The 18,757-nt window shown below is 37.7% G+C and overlaps 1 protein-coding gene across 5 annotated transcripts in view; it reads right to left on the reverse strand.

The window, feature by feature from the left end:
* LOC136378242 (sodium channel protein type 3 subunit alpha) overlaps positions 1 to 18,757 on the reverse strand; it is a 144,796-nt gene that overhangs the window by 94,660 nt on the left and 31,379 nt on the right. For all 5 annotated transcript variants that reach the window (XM_066344863.1, XM_066344867.1, XM_066344861.1 and 2 more), the window contains exons 3-6: positions 11,536 to 11,849; positions 6,095 to 6,213; positions 3,962 to 4,051; positions 367 to 495 (exon numbers count right to left, since the gene is read on the reverse strand). In XM_066344863.1, coding sequence (XP_066200960.1) covers positions 367 to 495; positions 3,962 to 4,051; positions 6,095 to 6,213; positions 11,536 to 11,799 — 602 coding nt within the window. In that variant the 5' untranslated portion in view covers positions 11,800 to 11,849. The remainder of the gene's footprint in view (positions 1 to 366; positions 496 to 3,961; positions 4,052 to 6,094; positions 6,214 to 11,535; positions 11,850 to 18,757) is intronic.

Below are 18,757 nucleotides of genomic sequence, written 5' to 3' on the forward strand. Positions count from 1 at the left end.
CTAGAACTCACGGTGCCATCTGCTAAAAGCTTCTTCTAAGGAATAAAATTTTGTTGCTTTATTTCAAGGCGATTTTCACTAATGTGAACAAATTTGTTTGCAAAGCTATTCAAAGTACAGTTGGTAGTATTTAATTATAGCCAGCAAATAACTTCATTTTGATGAAGTGGAAGACTATATTACATTTTTTTTATTTACCAGAAATATACCTTGCAATATGTATTCTAATATGTATTTTAAATATATATAAAGCATATTAATTTGGCCTGTAAGCATACTCTACATTTAAAATAAGCCACAGCAACCTGATTTATACTGCAACTATTTTCATTCCTTTGAGCTTAACAATTTTTCAGAAATACTCACGCCATCACAATGACACTGAAATCCAACCAGTTCCATGGATCACGAAGGAACGTAAAATCTTCTAAGCAAAATCCTCTTGCCAAGATTTTTATAAGTGACTCAAAGGTATAGATTCCAGTGAATGTGTACCTAGGAAAAGCATCCAAATAAAAATTAAGCATTCTGTTTGTACTGTTAACATAGATGTTTTCAAATATAGCAAATCTTATCTTTCTGTGGTTTTTTCAATTCACTAAAATTTTATTTCTATTACCATTTACCAAAAAAAAAACCCAAATAAATAAAAATCTACCAATTTAATTAATCTTACATGCCTGAGTAAAAAGTTAAACTGAAGAAATAATATCTTCTCTAAAAATATGAATATGATCATGTTTACCACTTAGGTTTTAGAATAATAGCTTCATGTGTTTTATCAATGATCAAACTTGATTTTCTAAAACAACACTAATCGAAATATAACACAAGCTATGTAGGTAGTTTTCAAATTTCTTTCTTTTTTTTTGACAGAAAAAGAGAGAAAGTCAGAGAGAGGGACAGATAGGGACAGACAGACAATAAGGGAGAGAGATGAGAAGCATCAATTTTTCATTGTGGCACCTTAGTTGTTCATCGATTGCTTTCTCATATGTGCATTGACCGGGAGGCTACAGCAGAGTGAGTGACCCCTTGCTTAAGCCAGCAACCTTGGGCTCAAGCCAGTGACCTTGAGCTTCAAGCCAGTGACTTTTGGGCTCAAGCCAGCGACCATGGGGTCATGTCTACGATCCCACCCTCAAGCCAGCGATGCCACTCTCAAGTTCTTGAGCCCATGTTCAAGCTGAATGAGCCCACGCTGAAGCTGGTGACCTCGGGGTTTGAACTTGGGTCCTCTGTGTCCCAGTCCAACACTCTATCCACTGTACCACTTCCTGGTCAGGCTAGTTTTCAAATTTCTAGTAACCAAATAAGAAATAAGGAACAAGTAAACTTAATTTTTATATTGTTTTATTTAACCAATATATCTAAAATATTATCATTTCAATCATTAACACTAGCTAAATTTCAAGTTTTAATAGCCTTATATAGCTGGTGTCTCCCTCATTGGACAGGACACCCATAAAGGTAACATTTCTTAGTGTTGTTTACTTATAATAAAATATTTTACTCAAATTTCTTAATGATTAGAATTATTTGTAGAGATAGTTTTCATGTCCAATCTAAGAAATAGACTTATCAGTCAGGCATTGAAGTATAAAACTGCTTCGTCTCTCTCTTTATGCATATCTTTATATATAGATATATTATTGCAAGAAACTTTCCAAGTTATTAGTATTTAAGTGTGTGTGTACACAATTCCCAAATTTCATAGAAAAAATTCTTGAACCTAACCTTGTACCAGCTACTATCTCTATGCACTAAGGCCAGATCACTTAAACATGCTCAGGTTCAAATTTCAGCCTCCAAAATGGTGAAAGACTTTTCCACTTTCTGTTTGATATAGTACATTTCTAGCCCTTTTTTTCTGACTGTTGACAATATAAGTTATTTTTGTTTTTCCCCCAAACAGTTGAAGTAATTGTTTTTCAACACTGTGTTCTTTTGAAAAGTGTAATTTAAGTTTATTCTTCAGATTATTTTATCCAACCCACAAAGATTTAATTTACTCTTATTGAAAAACATTTTATTTTCCAGCCTACTGGAATTTTGTGTATGAAAAACATTAGGAGTGTTATTTTTGTACTGTTTTCTGTAGAAAATATTCTCCTATGAGGAACAAAACAATCAGAGAAAAATGTGTGCAGAAATCTTCACATCTAATTTTCATAAGAACATTCCTCCTTCATTTTTAACCAATTTAGTTGTTTTCAAAAAGAATATGTTTAATGTACAATGGCTCTCTTTACTTATTATGAAGTAGCTGACTTTATTAGGAAGAGATATAATTTGCAATGTCAAGCTTACATATACTTGTGCTTTAGTTTGAGTCCTTGTGTATTGTACATAATCATCAAGACATTTCTATTTGGAGAGATAGCAGGCCTTATAAAAGGCCATCAGAGATAGTTTACATGTATGTTCTATTTATTATATTAATGGTTAGTGCCTTAAGGTCTATATTTACACAATTCTAAGTAATTTTCAGTTCTTAAGAATAAGATTCAAGTCCCTACTTCTAATCTTTTTTTTTTTTGGAAAAGTAAGAAATTTTGTTTAGATATTTGGAGTATATGGTATTGATAGCTATTGAAGGAAGGAGAGCCCTAGAGTTTAATATCTGAGACAGATTGCAGAGAACAGGTGTTCAGAAGTCTCTATCAGCAAGCTAGACTGAACATGTAAGTGAGAATCAAGGAAACTTGGTCCTTTCTTGGCTCTGTGTCCATTAGGCTCCTAATCTTCCAGATGATTCTGTCCAGGTTATTTTTTCCTTGTAATTATGGTGTCTATAGAAATGCGTTACTGTACTATGCAATATGGTCCTCAGGCCATATCCGTGTATGCCACCTCTTTGTACAGGGACTGTTTCTACTATCATGACTTCTGTTTCATGTCAGAACTGAGTTGGCTTCTCTTTCCATTGCACTGTGTGATTCGTGGGGTGTTTGTTTGCTTGTTTTGCTCTAACTGCTAATATTTTGCTTGTTTTTCTGCTAGAGATAATTGATCAGAAAACATGTGATAACTTTCCCAATGAAAGATGTAAGTAAAAAACAATTGTAAGGCTAAGACTATTTTCATAATGGATATAGTCAACTCTACAATGACTTTAAAAAAGAGACCTGCATGTTCAAGTCATAATAGTCATGTGTCTTTTTTATCTTTCTTTTAATAATGGTCTAAAAAATAAGATGTATACATATTTAAATGTTGCAATAATTTCTGTTGGGAAAAGTACATACAGAATAGTTTTATATAGATATGTTCATTTGTTAACCGGTAAATCATAAGTTGTAACTGAAAATTTTGTTAAATGACTTGCTTCAATACAAAAACTGGATTTTCTACTAACATGTTTTCTAGGAAGCATTTCCAGGCTAGTATAAAAATACCTTTAACATGTTAAATCACTGGCAAATTATGGCTAAGGATGGTATAATAAATCTTCATAGAAATCTATAAAAATAGTTAGAAATAAAAGTGGCAGTATTTATCAAAATAACTCATACTCATTGGAATTTACTTTATAAACTGTAAGAATAAAATGATAATTTTTTATTAAACTAAATACCTAATTATTGTATTACACTATACATCAATAGCTTATATAACCTAAACATCTTTGTTTCACTAAAAAATAAGTTTCTTTATCATGAATAACCTTATATGTGACATAAATTAAGTAATTATGTTGATCTAATGCAGAAATTATGTTATTGTATACTATTTATAACCTTTTTTAAACAAATACTATCTTGAATTCGCTAGAAAAAAATACTTCACAGAAGTCGCCTAATAACTTTTCTTATCTTCTTTCATATTACAAAAATAATTTTTTCTTAGAAGTGTTTAGTTTGACTTCAGAAAGTGGAAACCATAAGTCAGACTATAACCATGAGGAACTTTTAGAGAATTTGAGTGTGTATTCCTCTTGCAAGAAGTCATTCCTACTTACTCTACATTCTTTGTCCAGTCTGGAGGGTTACTCAAAGTCATGAATACACAGTTGGTCAAAATAGTGCACATGATAAGCATGCTGAATAAAGTAAATTAGTTAAGGAATAAATGCTAGTACATTATCATGGTCATTTACAAATGATACAACACACACAAAGATCACAAACACAAACTACCTGTAAAATTAATATTATTTGTTTTAAAACAATAGAAAATATAATAAGAAATTTCAAAACCAGTCATATATTATTATTCCACTCTTTTTAAATTTTCCATCATTTCCTCACAAAACTGAATTAAATAGAAAGAGATCTCTAACTGAAGCAAATGGGAATTTTCCATTCCAATTAGTTGTGTGAAATGGCATTGCATGGGGAAATTACCATTCTTTAGTGAGTTTACAGTATGGAACAAGTGTAAAAGTTGTAGTTTAGATATAATTTAAGATATCCACTAACTAAGAAAATGTTAATGACCACAATGTAAAAAACCTAAGAATAGATAGCTTGGTATAGACAAGAATTACATTGATTTAGAATTCTACTATAATGAGATGCTCTAGTAGACTTACAGTGACTAAACAAGCCCAAATATTATTTTCCTGAGAACTAGTGTAATAATTTCTCTTAGGGTCTCAATCCAGACTTCACTCTAAGGAAGCTTATGATTATTTTGAGATGAATCTTTTATTTTTAATATATATACTTTCCAGTGTTAAACCATAGAATGAGTGAATTTAAATGTACTTCAAAAGTTATCAGTTCCATTTCCCTACCTCTAGGGTAATCAATCTTTTGTCTCTCTTTTTATTTTTATATGAGCCTATTTTGAATCTGCCTAGATGAAATGCCTTCTTGAAAACTGCCTCAGAAGAACATAGTATTTCTATTTTATCATTATTTGAAAATTTGCTTGAAAGTCACACCTATTTTGTCATTTTACATACCCTTTTGACTATCACTGTAACTAGTTTTAAATTCCATTATTTTAATATCTATTATCTATCAGATAGTAGGCACATAGTATTTTAATAAATAGTTTCTAAAGGAAGGAAAGAAAGAAGGAAGAAAAGAAGGAAGGAAGGAAGGAAGGAAGGAAGGAAGGAAGGAAGGAAGGAAGGAAGGAAGGAAAGAAGAAAGAGGGGAAGGAAGGAATGGAAGGAGGAAGGGAGGAAGGAAGGGAGGGAATATAGGAATGGAAGGAGAGAGGGAGGGATGGAGGGAGAAAGGGAGAAAAGAAGGGAAAAAAGGGACAGCAAGACCCAGGTGCTGAAGGTACAGAGCCAATTAAGGCAAAAATATTTGAACATTTAGTAATATAGATTATGATACAATAGATTGCATATATATATATATATATATATATATATATATATATATATATATATATATATATATATATGTATTTTTCTGAAGTGAGAAGCGAGGAGGCAGAGAGAAAGAATCCTGCCTCCCACATGTGCCTGACTGGGATCCACCCGGCGTGTCTACTAGGGGGCGATGCTCTGCCCATCTGGCGCATTGCTCTATTGCAACCAGAGCCATTATCTAGCACCTGAGATGGAGGCCCTGGAGCCATCCTCAGCGCCCAGGCCAACTATGCTTCAATGGAGCCTCAGCTGCGGGAGGGGAAGAGAGAGAGAGAGGAAGGAGAGGGGGAGGGGTGGAGAAGCAGATGGGCGCTTCTCCTGTGTACCTTGACCGGAAATCAAACCCAAGACTTCCAGACACTGGGCCAACACTCTACCACTGAGCCAAGCGGCCAGAGCAATAAACTGTTTCTTTAGCAATGGTTATATATAGTCTAATTGAGGTTAATAAAAGTGTAAAGGAGCTTTGCTTTTGTTCCTACTATGCAATGTATTTCACTTACACATTTACTATCAGTTGTAATTTTACTTCTAGAAGCATTCTATAATACAATAGTCATTTTGTAATATAATATTATATAAATAGGATAGTCATTTATAATTTTTTACAAGTAGCAGAAAATCAATGAGAACAATGGATTAAAGAATGTTACCATTAATCCCAAAGAAATATATATATATATATTTTAAAAGAAATAATGACATTTTGTAAAATATCAACCACTAGAAACAACATTTAGACAATTCACATGAAAAGGATATGAATGTACCAAAATCTTAATAGCAATTTTTCTAACAGGGTTTAGCGGAGTTAAAATATACAAGGCAGAGGTGGCACTGAATCGGAAAATCGCCTTCCCTTTATTCAATACTATAAAAGTCTGAAAAAGAAAATATGAGAAAAAATTAATAAACTAGACATGTAGCTTATTTGAAGAGCTTACACACATGAAGAATATTTTACCTGATTTTTTGTTCAAATTTGTTTGCTTAAACCAGTTGGTATACAATAATCATAAAAATGGTGGATGTTTATCCCCTAAAATAACATACAGCCACAAACAAAAATATGACTTACCATTAGCTAATTTGTCTCTAAAGTTCCAACTTCATAATACAAATTAATATCTTTTTTTTTTTTTTTTTTTTCTTTTTCATTTTTCTGAAGCTGGAAACGGGGAGAGACAGTCAGACAGACTCCCGCATGCGCCCGACCGGGATCCACCCGGCACGCCCACCATGGGGCGACGCTCTGCCCACCAGGGGGCAATGCTCTACCCATCCTGGGCGTCGCCATATTGCGACCAGAGCCACTCTAGTGCCTGGGGCAGAGGCCACAGAGCCATCCCCAGTGCCCGGGCCATCTTTGCTCCAATGGAGCCTTGGCTGCGGGAGGGGAAGAGAGAGACAGAGAGGAAAGCGCGGCGGAGGGGTGGAGAAGCAAATGGGCGCTTCTCCTGTGTGCCCTGGCCGGGAATCGAACCCGGGTCCTCCGCACGCTAGGCCGACGCTCTACCGCTGAGCCAACCGGCCAGGGCTACAAATTAATATCTTACACAAAATGTTTACCAAGTTATAAGGTAACTTTACAGACTCCAATTCTATTTAAAGCTTACCATCTGTCTACAGTTTTGGTAACTTTTCAATTTATTCTCTACATATTGTTATTAAAATAATCTTTTATAAATATTTTAGTTACATCTCTATTTTCCCTATGGTAGTTGTACTACTTTAAAATGTTCAGTACCTGTTTTGTTGTGTCTATAGATCTGCTGGTAAAACTGAGAAGGGACTGCTACATTGAAAATTAGTCTGAAATACATCATTTTGAAGGGCATTCTGTAGCTAAAATCCTATCATCTGAAACCTATAATAATCAATTTAGCATTTAAGCTGTGCTACCCAATGATTACCTACCACATTTCTTTGGGATCATCTTTTATTTTTTCCACCAAGGCATCTGTCTGTGCTCCAGCCAATTCAACCCCTTTGTCAATACCACTCACAACCTGAACTTCTCCCTCTGACTGAAAAGAATGTCAGAGTCCCAGAGGAAGGAGGACGCTGAAAGCTCTCCTATGCAAACTCCCTCCCACTGTAGGTCTGTAACAGACTTGAAAATAAGATCCCCACCTACAACGCTCCACTATGATATCAAAGGTTCTTAGTTGTGTCTGCAAATTACAATCCCTGGGGTAATTTTAAAATGGCCAACATTCTGAAGGATGGGCACAGACATGGTTATGTTTTAAAATGTTCTCAAATGATTCTACTATCCAGCCAGGGTTAAAATTCCCTACTCTCTGGGAATATTCTCAACTTTCAAAATCAACTCTTCCATTATGTCTTTCCAAATAAATCACACTGCATTTGGATCACTCCTTAATTGTTTTCTTTACCAGTTAAGCCTTAGAATATTAATCTGCACATGAGGACATGTTGCTTTTAATTATAATCAAGCAGCAATTTACAGTTAGGGTTCATTCACTAAGGACTAGGTTAGAAGTTGTTATAAACCACTGAGCATATGAAGTCTATAATCTTCTTTTCCTCCACATTTTTCACAGTATTAATAGTGTTATTTGCAAATACTTATTTTAATTAAATGTGGCTTTACTTTTAAGATGTAATTTACCTTTAAGACATCTATTCTATATATTCATTTACTTAATAATATGTTTTTACACTTTAACTAAGGGCTATATGTATACATTCATGTTCACTGACAACATGTGCTGTTTGAGTAGGTAGTCAGAAACATTTACATTGTGAGTATAAAGGGCAGAGAAAACAATTTCTTTGTACAGTGCCCTTTTGTATTTAAGACCATGGAGCCAACCATTACCTAACCAACTTTTTTCTTTTTTTCATAAATGCATTCTATAAATTTGAACAAGTCTATGAAGAGAAGAAATAAACAGTTCTTTACTCGTACTGAGATTATCCAGCAGGGACAGTGGACATTGGGAAGACTTCCCTGGAAGCACAGATGCATTAAAGGATTTTCTTGCCTTCATAGGATTAGATCATCTAATATGATAGTTAAATAACCTAGATCCACTTAGGCAGTCAATGACAGCAGTAACATGTAAAGTTCACCATAATTCAAGGTCCATCTGCTTGTGTGGTTTTTTTTTTAACAGTTTCCCTGAAAAAGTAATTTTCACTTGTAACAATAGGAGAAGGTTTTATTTTGAAAATATATCCTGGTAGAGCGTCCGCCTGGCGTGCAAGGGGTTCCGGGTTCGGTTCCCGGCCAGGGCACACAGGAGAAGCGCCCATCTGCTTCTCCACCCCTCCCCCTCTCCTTCCTCTCTGTCTCTCTCTTCCCCTCCCGCAGCGAGGCTCCGTTGGAGCAAAAGATGGCCCGGGCGCTGGGGATGGCTCCTTGGCCTCTGCCCCAGGCGCTAGAGTGGCTCTGGTTGCAACAGAGCGACGCCCTGGAGGGGCAGAGCATCGCCCCCTGGTGGGCAGAGCGTCGCCCCCTGGTGGGCGTGTCAGGTGGATCCCGGTCGGGCGCATGCGGGAGTCTGTCTGTCTCTCCCCGTTTCCAGCTTCGGAAAAATACAAAAAAAAGAAAAAAGAAAAAAGAAAAAATATCCAAAAGCAAAGTCAACATAGATACACCATTTCAGCGTGGAATCATATGCTACTCCTGCGAGATTAGCCTGTGTGGTACTAATGGGATTCAGCATGACATGCCAAGGGCATCTTCACTGACAGCCAGCTCTGGAACGGAGCTGGTCTATGAACAAAATGCCAGTTTCTTTCTGCGAAGCAATATCTAACACACACAAAAAAAACCCTTGAAATCTGAGAAGTTAAGAATAAAAGAATAATATCCTATACCAAACTCTGGTCTTCAAGTAATGGTAAGTAATAAGGTGACCTAAAAAAAAAAAGGTGATGAATTGCTACTAAGGTGATGAACGTTATAGCTGAAAGTATATTAAACTGGTCCCTGTCCACTGCAGAACGGCCCTTGCTTCTTTTTTCCAGATAAACACACATTTTATATAGCTTTACTAAACTGTTTACTTCTTGGGGCAAGAATAAACTTTACATATCTGAGCAGGAAAAACCACATCAATCAGAGAATTCAAAAGTGTATACAACAATTTTTTTTAACATATTCTTTTATTATGTTAATAAACACCACATATAGTTTTGCTTAGTGGTGAAGAGTATGGGGTCTGGAGCTTAACTGTCTGGATTCAAATCCTGAATTCATCACTTCTGCCATGTGATCTTGGGCAAGTTATTTAACCTCTCTGGACTTCTCTTTTTATCTGTAAAATGATGCTAACCTAGGATCTGCCCCACAGGCTCTTTGAATATCAAATTAGTTATGTTTGAGTTCTACTCAAACAGTGCCTGACAAACTATGTGCACAAATGTTAGCTATTATTATTATCACTGTTACTATTCTTAAGTTATTTCCCGGTCAACTTAAATGCCATTAAAATACATTGTGCTGTAGCTCATCTGATTAAATTAGGTACGGTATGTAAATGGACTTTTAATGGCAACAAACAGTTACATAATGCTTTACAACTTTAAGCAGATTATGGGTAGACAAATTATAACTCTTTGCTGAGGTTGGAGTCTAAAAATACCAATTTACTCAAATGATTCAGAATGTTTGGCATCTCCCTTAGGTCGTAGCCCCTTTTACAAAGAAGTGGCCTTCATTTTGGTAGGAAGATGCTCTCAAAAATACTGCTAAATATATCTTCCTTGAAAAATGCTAATGTTAATCTCTACTATTCTCTTTTTCCCCCATTAATCTTACCAATTCCCTTTCTTAAAGACACTACTTTTTTGTAACTAACAAATATATTTAATCATGTCAAAAGTAAGTGAGACCCCTGTCTCTTGAAGATATCTTTGCAAATATATACTTTTTTAGAGGAGAATTGTCTTCTGGTTTCTTGGGGGATGTTTCATTGTCATCATCATGGGTACTAGATTTCAAAATTTTTCTTTATCGATACTATAAAAAAACTATTGGAATAAACTAATTTTAGAAATATATGAATATATATTAAATGTCACCTTTTATGAAACTAGCTGAAAGGAAAAATAAAGAAACCTTAACTATTTAATTTTGTGTTATGGCTTTAAATAAAACATTTTCAAACTTGCTCAAAGTGTGGCACATGTTCTAGCAGCATGAGTCCCACTCCTAGGCTTGTTAGAAATGCAGGCTCTCTGGCCCCATGCAGACCCATGAAATCAGAATTTGTATTTTATCAAAATCCTCAGGTGGTAAGTATGTACATGCAAGTTTGAAAAGCACTTCTTTAGAGAAATAGGCATAGTGCCCTATCGGAATGTCAATTGTCAGTTCTTTTACCCATCATTTATCTTATAAAGTTAAATACTGCTTAAAGAGTGTGATTTCATTAGCCATTCTTTTAAAAAGGCTGACTTCAACTAATAAAGATGTTTGATATCTTCTTTAATTTGTAACCCATCAACTCATGGTAATATCAATTTATCTTTATTTCTACACAGACCTGTTTTTGTGTTTGTGAAAACAAAATATAAAGTGTGGCTATTAAATACTGCACAGCTGATTTAACTTAATAAAAATTAGCTAGGGCCCTGAATGGGTACTCAGTTGGTTAGAGCATTGTCCTGATATGCCAAGATTATGGGTTCTATCCCCAGTCAGGGCACAGATAAAATCAACCAACAAATGTATGGATGAGTAGAAAAGCACTCTCTCTCTCCTTTCCTCTGTCTCTCAAATCAATAGACAAAATAATTTTTTTCAAGAAACTAGCTAATTCTGACAAAATCATGTGGTTTATTTGAGAATCAGAAACCCCAAGCCAAATAACTAAAAAAATAAGAATATCCGCTTATAGCTCTTTTTTTTGCCTGGCATTATTCTGTTGTATACCATGTGTTTAAATATGTCAGCAATAACAGATATTTTGCCTTGTTGATGTCAATTTTAATTTTATCTCAATTTCTGTGAAATTGCAGAAATGGTTTATTTCTACATATCTCTTCACTGTAGCCAAATCTTGATTTCATTTCTTATAAATGCTTCTACTTATTATAGAATAAATATTTAATAGTAGAAAATTGTGATGCAGTATGTATATGAGTCTGAGAAAAGTATATTAATGTTAAGTGTTTAATTAACTTTGGACGTATAGTTGAACTTTCAGAAGTATAAAACAGGCACTCACTCTCTTACTGATATAGTACGGGTCCAAATCCTCCAGCGGCTCTGACACCATCTCTGGAGGAATGTCTCCATAAATAAACGGAAGGTTTTTTCCAGCTTCCAAGTCACTATTTGGCTTTGGTTTGTTCTCATCATCATTGTCTTGTTCTCGTTTGGGGTTCTTGGCTTTCTCTTCTGCAGCCCGTTTTTCGATAGCAGCAAGAGATTCTCTAGTAAGAAGGCGGAAGCTTTCGGGTCCCGGGGGTACCAGCAGTGCCTGTGCCATCTTTTCATCCTGTACATTTAATTACGTTTAGCCTCTTGCATAAGAATTGCCTACAAAAAAAAAAAAAAAATGGATGAGAGTTAGGAAAGTAAATGAATGAGAGGGACTGAGAAAATTAGCCAAGATGTTATTTAATGTTTCTTCTAGGAATTTTTTAAAAGTATTAGGCTTTCAGTGCTACAGTACAAATTTTAATTTGAGAACATCGTTATTCGATCTAATTTTCAATAAGGCCAACTTTATATGTCTATCAAAACTCTGTTCTAAGGCCTTTGAGCTAAAATATATTATACTTTTGGTAAAAAGAGTAATGCCAGGAATGCTCGTCAAAATATTCAAAGACCCATATTTTTCTGTTCCCTCCTTTATCACCTCTTACTCTTCAAAGAAAGAAATATTGATGACAAGACAATATTACAGACTGACTCATAACATCTCAGGACGGGAAAGACATTTTGTGTGGCCCCACCAGTGCTCTGCTCATCAGCATCATTGAGCACTGGTTCTCTAGGCAAGGGCTGACCATTAGCAGGGACAGGGAAGTCACAACTCTTTTTCTTTTCAGCTTTTTGTTTCAGATCTATGGGCTATTCTGTGACAATGCAGAATTCTACATTTACTGCCTTTTTTTTTTTTTTTTTTCTGAAGCTGGAAACGGGGAGAGACAGTCAGACAGACTCCCGCATGCGCCCGACCGGGATCCACCCGGCACGCTCACCAGGGGCGACGCTCTGCCCACCAGGGGGCGATGCTCTGCCCCTCCGGGGCGTCGCTCTGCCGTGACCAGAGCCACTCCAGCGCCTGGGGCAGAGGCCAAGGAGCCATCCCCAGCGCCCGGGCCATCTTTGCTCCAATGGAGCCTTGGCTGCGGGAGGGGAAGAGAGAGACAGCGAGGAAGGGGGGGGGGGTGTAGAAGCAAATGGGCGCTTCTCCTATGTGCCCTGGCCAGGAATCGAACCCGGGTCCCCCACACGCCAGGCCGACGCTCTACCGCTGAGCCAACCAGCCAGGGCCACTGCCTTTTCTAATCTACTGCTTTTGAACTGTTCCAAGACAATTTTCAGATTCTTCCCAAATCTTTCATTTGGTATAGTGGTTAAAAGCCTGGACTATGGAGCTAGACACCTCGAGTCTAAACTCTGGCTGTCTCTCATAAGCTACATGGAATCCCCTCAGTGCTTCAGCCTTCATCTATAAAATGGGATAAGAGAACTGACCTCACAGGTTATTATCAGGAATACATGAATTAATTTACATTAACTGTCTAGAGTAGTTTCTGAAACTAGGAAGCAATATTTTAGTGTCTACTATCATAATCTAATTATCCTCAGTGCATCCAGCCATTATTTCTATTGCAGTTGCAAGCATTTTCACAATTCAAGTCACTCTCCTTTAAATAAGGTCTTTATTTGCTGGAAGCACAACCGACCACAGAGCTCCAGGAAAGGGCTGGAAAGTACTGCTTACATGGGGGCATTCATACATGCCTACCACCTGGCTGGGAGAGGAATCGAGGGGAGGCAGACATGGGCTAAATAAGTTTTGAAACATAAGCTAACAGTTATTTTATTTTGCATTGGGCCAAAAGTACCACATTTTAAAATTTAATACAGAAAATAGAAACAATAACAAAATACAATGAGTACATTAGTTTTTTGGTAGAACAAATATAAAACCGTGACATCAAAGTAATCTTCCAAGTCATCTGTGACATTTTCCCTCTCCTCAACCACCCACCCTGCCCTGACACTTACTTAGTCTAGTATCCATAGCAGTTTGTCCCTAAAAGGCTTTCTAATTCTTGGTAGTTTGTTGCAGAGAAATATTGAGCTTATAGATAATGAGACACTCTAGATCCTATTGTAACATAAAAAAAATTATATAGGTTTATATGTTTTCTGAAATTATATCTGGGTTACCGGTTCCCTGGTCTGGTCTAATGACAAAAAGAATTTTAATAGCCGGGTTTTTTTTCTTTTTTATTGAATTTGTATTTATAATATGACCATTATATTTTCCAATACTATGAAGGTATAGTCTAAATAAGTTATAAAATATTAAACTTGTTGTAAAGCCAGAAGCCACGGCCAGGGCCAGGACCATGCAGGTTCACATTGGATTCGGACAGTTGGTAAAGAAACAATGGAGCCACAAACTGGTGGGCCATAGTCTTTAATCCTAGCTTGCACCCAGCGGGCAAGTAAAAACACACACTGGGCTCCAAAACCCACTCACATTCAGTGCTCACAAAGCCACTGATTTATCCGAGTTTCCTAGAATCAAAGGTTTCTAGCTCACCAGCCTTATTCTCCTCAGTTCCCCATCTCCTTCCTTATCCCAGATACAAACTCTACACAAACTGGCATCTCACTCAGTACTCTGCCATCTTGGCTGCTTCTCCTGGCCTCCTCCACGTGGCCTCCTTCTGCTCTCTGCTCTGCTCTCTCCTCTAATGATAATCTCAGGAACCAAGAGCGGTTTGCTGGGACCCCAGTGGCCATTGACGGTTACAGGGGACAAACTGTTCAAGTGAAGCCAATAACTATTCCATTGGGGATAGGAAGACTGCCTCCTAAGTCATATAAGGTGTATGTATCTCCTATTCCTGAATATATTTTGGGGGTAGATGTCTTGCAAGGACTGTGGTTGGAAACTAACGCTGGGGAGTTTCGGCTGCGGATCAGGGTCGTGAAGGCCGTATTGCGGGGACACGCATCACATTCCCCTTTGCTATTACCCATCCCTCGGCGTGTGACTAACACCAAGCAGTACCGCCTGCCAGGTGGTTATGAAGAAGTCACAGGGACAATCCTTGAATTAGAAAAGGTGGGGATCATCCGGCCAGCACACAGTCCTTACAACTCCCCAGTATGGCCTGTGTGCAAAGCAGATGGAACCTGGAGAATGACAGTAGATTACAGGGAACTTAATAAAGTTGTTCCCCTGTTGCACGCTGCTGTTCCCTCAATAGCTAACATGATGGATCGGCTAAGCCATGAGTTGGGGACATACCACTTTGTGGCAGACTTTGCCAATGCTTTTTTCTCTATTGATATAGCTGCAGAGAGTCAAGACCAATTTGCCTTCAGTTGGAAAGGGAGACAATGGACCTTCACAGTTTTACCCCAGGGCTATTTGCATAGCCCCACCTTGTGTATGGGCCAGGCGGCTGATTTGATAGGGACAGCCATGGCTCCTGGCCTTACACTTGTCAAAAAATTGTGCCATCTTTCCTACAAGTTCTGAAAAAGACCTTCTGACCTGAGGTAAGAAAGGAGGCTTTTTTTTTTCTTTTTGGTACTCTATTGAATGATATGTGAATGTAAATCAGAATGTTTGAGAAAGTTATTCTGTTTTACTAAAAATAAATAAATAAATAAAATATTTATTTTGTGCCTTCTAAATTCAAAGCAAAAGGTAGAGTTGATGTTTTCAGCTATTTTCTGTCAGTTTTGATTGTCACATAATCAATCCAGCTCTAAGCTGTGTGCAATAGTCACAGCTTTTATACTCGAGTGTGGAAGGAGCTCGCCCTTAACTGCAAGCCTTAACTACCCAGCATGTGTAATTCATCTGTTGCTCATCACCTAGAATGGATGAATTGAATGGGCAATATTCTCCTTAAGTGCTAAATGAAAATAAAACAGCGTGAGAAACATATCTTAAAATTTTTCTGTGAAACATGGTAGCTTTACTAGGAGAAAAGAAAGGTTACTTTTGTATTTGAGCTTGAAATGAATTTGTTTTCTTTATTGACAATAGAATGAAAAGCATGTAGCATTTGGAATCAGAGAGCTGGGTTAGTACTGAGTCTGTCACTAATAGTTTGCCTGTGCCACTCAAATTTCCTCAGTCTCAGTGTCATTGAAGTGCCTTATCATATATGTGGCAACACCTTGCCATAAAGAAAATAAGTAGGTATACTCATTACATTGGAGTCTCCTGGTTTCTAAGTTTTAAAATAAAATGTGGTTAAAAATATTGAATGCAGAAATCTGTCAATAATCTTTGGAGATGGCTTTGATTTCTCTGAAATGACATGGAACAAAGATCATCACACAAGTATGAACACATTTAAAAATAAGTAGTTCTTTACTTTTGTGTTAACTTAGCAAGGCTAGAATAAAGAATCTGAGTCTTGGTCTAAAGGAAGTATAAAAGTCTCTTGGAAATTCCCATACTCATGTCTCTTAAATCCTGAAAACACAGGTCAGTTCCAGACTTATAGCTTTTCTTCTGCATGGGGGAACTATCTGTTAGGCTGAGGCAGTAAAGATTACAGGAAGTAGAATTTCCGATGGCTTCACCCGCAGCTTTGCTGTTTAGAAACCTCTCATTGTTCTTTTGGTGTTCTATTTTAATTTTAATTCTAGTTTAAATTTTTTCTTTCTCTTTCTTGTTCTTCATGAGCTTATTATGTGGAGCTCTTACATAATTTTATATTCCTATTAGAGGAGACTTTAAAAAATTAATTCCTGCCAATGTCTTGGTGTGGAATATATATTATTAATGAATATATGTGCATCATTATTTATTAAAATACATCAAATTTAATATAACAAATTTTCTCCAGAACTGTCCTTGCAAGGACAAAAATGATAAGAAAAGAAAAGATCTGGGATGATCTCTGATTAAAAATCAGTGTCTGTGAGTGAGGCAAAAGCATCCCCCTGTTAAAGATAAAAAGATTGTGATTCCAAATATCCCATTACAGGAATGGACCACAGAATTTCAAAATTGGAAGGGAATTAAGATAATTTACTCAAGACATTTATTGTGAGACTACTATGTATCAATACTGTGCTTGAACTAGGCACCTATGGTCCCTGCCATTAAGGAGCTGACAGTCTATAGGGAGAAACAGATATTTATACAAGTAATTATAATGCAGTTATTTACAGCTGGCTATTGTCTAGGCTCCATAAAAAGTAACAATATATTCTTCCTCTGGAAGGGAGGGAGGAGTATGGTTCTGGAAAGCTTCTCTGAGGAAGTGATATTGAGGTAGGTTTTGTAGACTGGTTGGGATTTGACTGATTAGCTGTGGTGGTAGTAGTTGGGGGTGGATTAGTAGTAGGACATATATGTGGAGACATCCAAGCATGGAGACAGCATGTGCATGGACCTAGGAACAACAAAGAGCATGGAGAGTTTGGGAGGAAGTATAGGAATTTCCTAAGCCTGGAGGCTAACCTGCCCAAAAGGGAGTGGTAAGAGAAAGGACGAGAAAGTTGGGCAGAATATAGATTATTAAAGGTCTTCTACAGAACGGAAGGTAATCCAAGAATGGGAAGTGTCATGGTCAATTTGAAGATTAAAAAGAGTGTGGTAGTATTACTACATTAGGTAGCTAGTTAGTTATTAACAAAGGAAGCAAGCAAATGGAATCCGACATTAAGCCAAATTAACTAGGACGGAGCAGCATCACAGTTACTCCAGGCCTCAGAGTTTACAGGAAAAATGGGTTTTCCAGTCTCCCCAGGGAATAACTAGTCCTTTTTCATAGATTATGGAAGTGGAGGAGCAGAGGAAAGAACTAGTGAGGTGGAAATTCCTCTGCTGAGGCACATACAGTAGAAGCCAAATGACAAGACAAAACTATGAAGCATGCACAGTAGAAGCCAAAATGGCAACTATACAGGGGAAGAGTCTGTGGGGAGGATCAGATAGGATAAGGGCATAACCCTGGAGGATCCAGGAAAGGGATCGGATAGATGATAGGCCTAACACAAGCCCAAAGACTTAGGAAGAAGATTGGTTTGAAAGAAGGCTTATCACTTCCCAAACTCAAGATGATACAACCAAAGTTTAACAAAGGCCCAAGGCATTCAGCTCAGTATTCTCTTTGTAGCAGCAAAATGGGCCCAAGTGCAGCCCTGGCTGTATCCCCTGCTCCACTGAGCCTTGCTAAACGACATACAGATGAGGAAATGAGACACAGAGAAGTTCTGCATCTCTGAGTCCTGCCTCTTCTGGCCCTGATGGCTGTGAGGGTGGGCCTGTGACCACAGAGGCTGGACGTCTTCAGCAGTAAGACAGAGCTAAGCTACCAGGTGATAGATGAGAGGGTGCAGAAGCCTCTACAGGACATCTGTGCCCTATCCACTCTTCTACTTCCAATAAATCTTCCCACCTGTAAAGCCAGGAGCCACGGCCACTATCACAGCCGCCTGGCCCATGCAGGTTCGCATTAGATTCGGACAGTCGGTAAGGAAACAATGGAGCCAAAAACTGGTGGGCCATAGTCTTTAATCCTAGCTTGCACCCAGCGGGCAAGTAAAAACACACACTGGGCTCCAAAACCCACTCACATTCAGTGCTCACAAAGCTACTGACTTAATCCGAATTCTCCTAGAATCAAAGGTTTCTAGCTCACCAGACTTATTCACCTCTGTTCCCCATCTCCTTCCTTCTCCCTGCACAAACTCTACACTAACTGGCTTCTCACTCAACACTCCGCCATCTTGGCTGCTTCTCCTGGCCACATGGCCTCTTTCTGTTTCTGCTCTCTCCTCTAAAGATAATCTCAGGAACCAAGAGAGCAAGCTCCTGTTCTGCCCCCATTTATAGTGTAGAAATCCAAACCTTTAATCCAATATACAAAATAGGTAAGTCTCTAATACAAAGTCACTTATCTGGGGCATGATGGGATTGTACCACCCCACATCAAAAAGGGTGGGAAAGGCTTAATCCCAAAACCAAGCCCCAGGCTACAAGGATTCTGCCTGCCCACAGCCCACAGAGACACACATTAATATCACCTGGGCAACGGCCTCCACATGGGCAGCGCCATCTTTAACAAAGTGAGCATAATACATTTTATCTGCCCAACACCACCACACTTCACATCCTCCTGTGCCTATATCCTTGAAATGAGTTTTCTGTGATACTGTGGAAAAACCTATTTCTAGAAGGTCTGCAGACCTGCCTGGGTCCTAATCCATGTCTGGCAACAGTA

This window comes from Saccopteryx leptura, chromosome 7 (assembly GCF_036850995.1).
Source record: "Saccopteryx leptura isolate mSacLep1 chromosome 7, mSacLep1_pri_phased_curated, whole genome shotgun sequence".
Lineage (NCBI taxonomy): Eukaryota > Metazoa > Chordata > Mammalia > Chiroptera > Emballonuridae > Saccopteryx > Saccopteryx leptura.